General features: G+C 40.8%; 1 protein-coding gene across 1 annotated transcript; it reads right to left on the minus strand.

Annotated features, from left to right (window-relative positions):
* Nucleotides 1-568: 568 nt before the first annotated feature.
* Nucleotides 569-1,492, minus strand: LOC103301042 (olfactory receptor 7A5-like). Its single transcript, XM_008157962.3, has one exon. The coding sequence runs from the start codon at nucleotides 1,490-1,492 to the stop codon at nucleotides 569-571; it is 924 nt and encodes a 307-aa protein (XP_008156184.2).
* Nucleotides 1,493-4,707: the final 3,215 nt, after the last annotated feature.

Raw genomic sequence — 4,707 nt, forward strand, 5'->3', positions numbered from 1 at the left:
ATTGTATGATGTTGAGATTGTTCACTCACTGTCTCTTTGGTGGATTTGAAAAAGTTTAGAAAAGAGGAGATAGTTAACTTAGAGCACTAAAAGGAGGCAAATTTCTAGGGGGTATATTGAAAGATTTTCAGCAGAAACAGGAAAATAGTTCAGAGAAAGTGCATAAAACTCTCCAGGTAATTTTTCACCCCAGTGAATAAGAACCCTTACACATAGACATCATATCCACACTTTAATAAGTAGATGTGCACCGTGAAGACTCTGGTCTCAGATTTTCCTCTACAATAAAATTATGTAAATGCCCTTAGTAGCCAAATGCAGTTTTGTTCATAGGGGTAGTATAATTCATGACTATTCTTTCAGGAAAACAATAGAAAAGTTACTTGAAATGATATATGTCATAAAAGATTATGCTAAAGTAATTCAAGTTAACGGAGATAACTGAGAATTTACAATTTTGTGTGGCCCAAAGATTGGCTTTATTAGTGTCAGAACATCAGACTTTGAGGCTTTGAAGCCTGCCTTCATGGTCACTTCTTCAGACTGGTACAGTTGGCCCTTGAAAAGCTTACCTGCCAAAGAATCTTTCCAGGGCCCTCTTTATGTCATTGTTCCTGAGACTGTAGATGAAGGGGTTCAGCATGGGTGTGACCACGGTGTACATCACTGAGGCTGTTGTACTTGAGTGTGCATTTTGGGTAGCAGCAGAGCTGAGATACACTCCTAGGATTGTACCATAAAATAAGGAGACAACTGAGAGGTGAGATGCACACGTAGAAAATGCCTTATACTTCCCCTGAGCTGATGGGATTCCACATATACAGGAGACTATCTTGGAGTAAGAGTAAAGGATCCCAGCAAGGGGTCCACCACCCAGCAGCGCAGTTAAAAAATATATCATAATGTTGTTAAGAAAGATGTCAGAACAGGCAAGTTGGAGCACCTGATTGAGCTCACAGAAAAAATGGTGGATTTCCAAGTCTGAGCAGAAGGACAGACGCAATACCATTAAGCTATGTAGCAAGGAAACCATGGCACTCAGGATCCAGGACAGCAGAACCAGCAGTCCACAGAGCTGGGGGTTCATGATGACCATGTAGTGCAGGGGGTGGCAGATGGCCACAAACCGGTCGTAGGCCATCACGGTCAGGATAAAGTTGTCCAACACTGCAAAGATTGTATAAAAATACAGCTGTGTGATGCAGCCTTCATAGGTGATGACTTTGCTCTGTGTCTGGATGTTCCACAGCATCTTTGGGATGGTGGTGGAGGTGAAACAGATGTCTACCAAGGACAGGTTGGAGAGGAAGAAGTACATGGGTGTGTGGAGGTGGGAGTCTGAGCTGACAGCCAGGATGATGAGCAGGTTTCCCAACACAGTGATCAGGTACATGGGGAGGAAAAGCCCAAATATGAGGGACTGTAGCTCTAGTGACTGTGAAAGTCCCAGAAGAAGAAATTCTGAAATTTGTGTATCATTGCCTGGTTCCATGTGTCGAAGGTGACTATCAGGAAATAGAAAAAATCAAAAACTAATTTTCACATTAGCAAGCATTGGTAACTGAGAATAAATGGCACATATTGACTTCAAATAGGAAGGGAGAGAGAGAGATAGAGACATCAATGATGAGAGAGAATCATTCATTGGCTGCCTCCTGCACGTCCCATACTGGGGATGGAGCCTGCAATCTGGGCATGTGCCCTGGACTGGAATCGAACCTGGGACCCTTCAGTCTGCAGGCTGATGCTCTATCCACTGAGCCAAACCAGCTAGGGCAGCACATTTATATTTTAAAATCAGAAAAATAATTTTCATATTTGGTGTATGATCTGGTTCCCATTAAGTCAACTCTGTTGCCATTTCTCATTAGAATTCCCCCCCCCCCCTTTTTAACCATCAAGCAGTTCTTCAAACATAATGTATATTGCTGTTTTATTGAGGGTATTTTTCATTCATTTGAGGTATATATAGGGTGTCCCAAAAAATGCATACCCACACTTTGAATAATTATAAAGTCAGTGTTTATTAAAGTGCACTTCATTTTCAAAATTCAGCTATCAGTGTGTATACATTTTTTGGGGACAACCTGTATGTCGACTATAGACCAAGTTCCAGGCAGTCTTCACAGTATGGGATGCTGAAAGATAATTGTCTCTACAAACTAATAATGGAGAAAGAATATAATAAAATAAAACATAATATAACATATCAAATGGTAAGTCACATTAAATGGAGAGAGTTGATAGAGGGTGTTCTTTTTAAATAGAATTTAGCCCAGACTTGCCAACAGGTGACACTTAAACAGACACCTCAAACAAGACTAGGTGAGAGACTGAGGGAATTGTTTGCCAGGCAGAAGAAACAGCCAGTGCAAAGGCCCTGAGGAAGAGGAAGATGGTTGTTTTAGAAAACCAAAGTTCAAAATGACCCCATGTGTCCAGTGGAATGAGCAAGGCAGGGTAGGATAAGAGGTGGTGTCAGAGAATATTAAGAAACAAGGTAGCCGCATGTTGCTGTTGAAACCTCAAGTCATAGAGGGTGCCTTGTGCACACTATGTAAATGTTGCACTTTATTAATCTGGTTGCAGTGAATCGAAAAGGATCTCCTCCTTGTTACCTATTCTTTATAATAGAGTCACATTGGAATAAATGAGTTCAGGCACCTTTTCTCTGAGGACTGCTCTCAATTTACAAGGCACACACACACACACACACACACACACACACACACACACACACTCACACACACAAACCAAACACAGCACACCATGGCCTCTTCTTCTGTGTTATTTGCATGTTTTTCTCACTCCCTCCTGCTCTATGTAGACTATGAGTATATACCATCATGCTGTCCAGATCAAGTATCTTTTCCAAAAAGAATTTAGAAATAGTACCTAGATATTCCTTCCGTGAGACTCCCATGGACAAATAAGCTTAGGGTTCCATACTGGTATGTCTACTTTCTGTCATGTATTTAAAGAAATGTAAACAATAGGTTAAATAAACATAGCAGGAGAGAGAGAGCAATAAAATGCACATGAGGAACAAAAGAGATCTAATGAGCTCAGCTGGTCCCTGAGAGATGATGAGGAAGCAAAATCTTTGGATTCTGGAAGCTTAGCCTAGTTACACCCCTTTGAAGCCAAACAAAAATAGTAAATGAGAAAAAATAAATTTCTCCAAAAGACAGAGGAAGTTATACATATATACTATGAAACACCTTACAGATTGACTATCCCAAGTGAAAAATTACCAAAAAATAAATCAATACTCACAAAAAGAAATATACAAAAACTGCACAGGTTGAATATTTTGAACATCAAGCAGTGAAAAGCTGATTTTTCCTGTGCCCTTTCTATATGTAGTTGACCAGTTTTTTAAAAAAAATATTTTATTGACTTTTTACAGAGAGGAAGAGAGAGGGATAGTGAGCTAGAAACATCGATGAGAGAGAAACATTGACCAGCTGCCTCCTGCACACCCCCCACTGGGGATGTGCCCGCAACCAAGGTACATGCCCTTGACCGGAATCGAACCTGGGACCCTTCAGTCCGCAGGCCGAGGCTCCATCCACTGAGCCAAACCAGTTTCGGTGGCCAGTTGGTTTTTATATAGTTGATGGCAGATGAGACAAGCCCCTTTCTCACTTTCCTTATGTGGCATATTTTTTTTTCTTTGACTTTGGGTTTTATTCTCATTTTTGACAAATATTGAGCACAGTCTAATTCTGGTTCATCCAATGGACAAAGGCCTCCCAGGACGTGATCACTAAATCCCACACGTGCCCTGAGAAGCCATCCTTCTACACTGAGTAACTTTCTTCATATAATTTTAGCCTGATCATATTGTCATGCAAACATTTTTTCATTGTACTCTGACTTCACCATCACAGTGCCAGATCCAATCAAGCAGGGCTTCACCTGTTTTGTTCACCTTTGTATTTTCACAAATATGTGTGAATATATGTGCACTTATATAGGAAATAAAAGGAATATATGTCTCATGAACTACTGTTGCAAGGTAATATTTGAAAGAAATATATTGGATAAGGATCTTTCTCATCAATATGGAAATGTAGTGGAATAGACCTCATGATAAAAATAAAGAATAACTGCCCTCATTTTACTGGACATCCCTCCGTACCTAGCACTTTATTTTTTCTACTTCCTTTTAATTGCAAAACTCATTGTACATGTTCTACTTTTACTTAAAATACCTTATGCCTCCCATTGCCACCTTCAATTGGGCTTCCATCAGTTAATTGTCAACCATTATGCATGTGTTACTGAGTTCCAGGTTCACTTCTTTTTAGCATCATAAATTAATCATTAATTAGTTGAATGGGCAAACAAACAACCATAGGCTGGTGCCTGTCAAGAGACCTCAGGTACATGTGCTTGGCTTTGACTCTCTCTGACCCTTTCCTGTAGTACCTACTGCACCTCTGGACTCACCTGATTGGGAACTCTGAGGAGAAGGTCTCCATGGGAAAGTCCAACCTCCTGGATGGTTGATGATGGAGACTGAAGCTCTCTGCCCAGACAAGGCAGCAGGAAGGAGGCAAGCACAGGTCTCCTAGACAAACTTAGGATTCCAAAAGCAACAACAGGTCCCATCCAGCCCAAGGTCACACACGCTGAGAGACTGGAGATGAGGAGGTATTTACCACTCTCTATGTCTGCTCATTAGGTGCATTTCTGTCTTGT

The sequence above is a fragment of the Eptesicus fuscus genome, chromosome 6 (genome assembly GCF_027574615.1).
Source record: "Eptesicus fuscus isolate TK198812 chromosome 6, DD_ASM_mEF_20220401, whole genome shotgun sequence".
Taxonomy (NCBI): Eukaryota; Metazoa; Chordata; class Mammalia; order Chiroptera; family Vespertilionidae; genus Eptesicus; species Eptesicus fuscus.

Coding starts and splice junctions, on each gene's coding strand:
- LOC103301042 (XM_008157962.3), bottom strand. CDS start 1,492: ATGGAACCAGGCAATGATACACAAATTTCAGAATTTCTTCTTCTGGGA.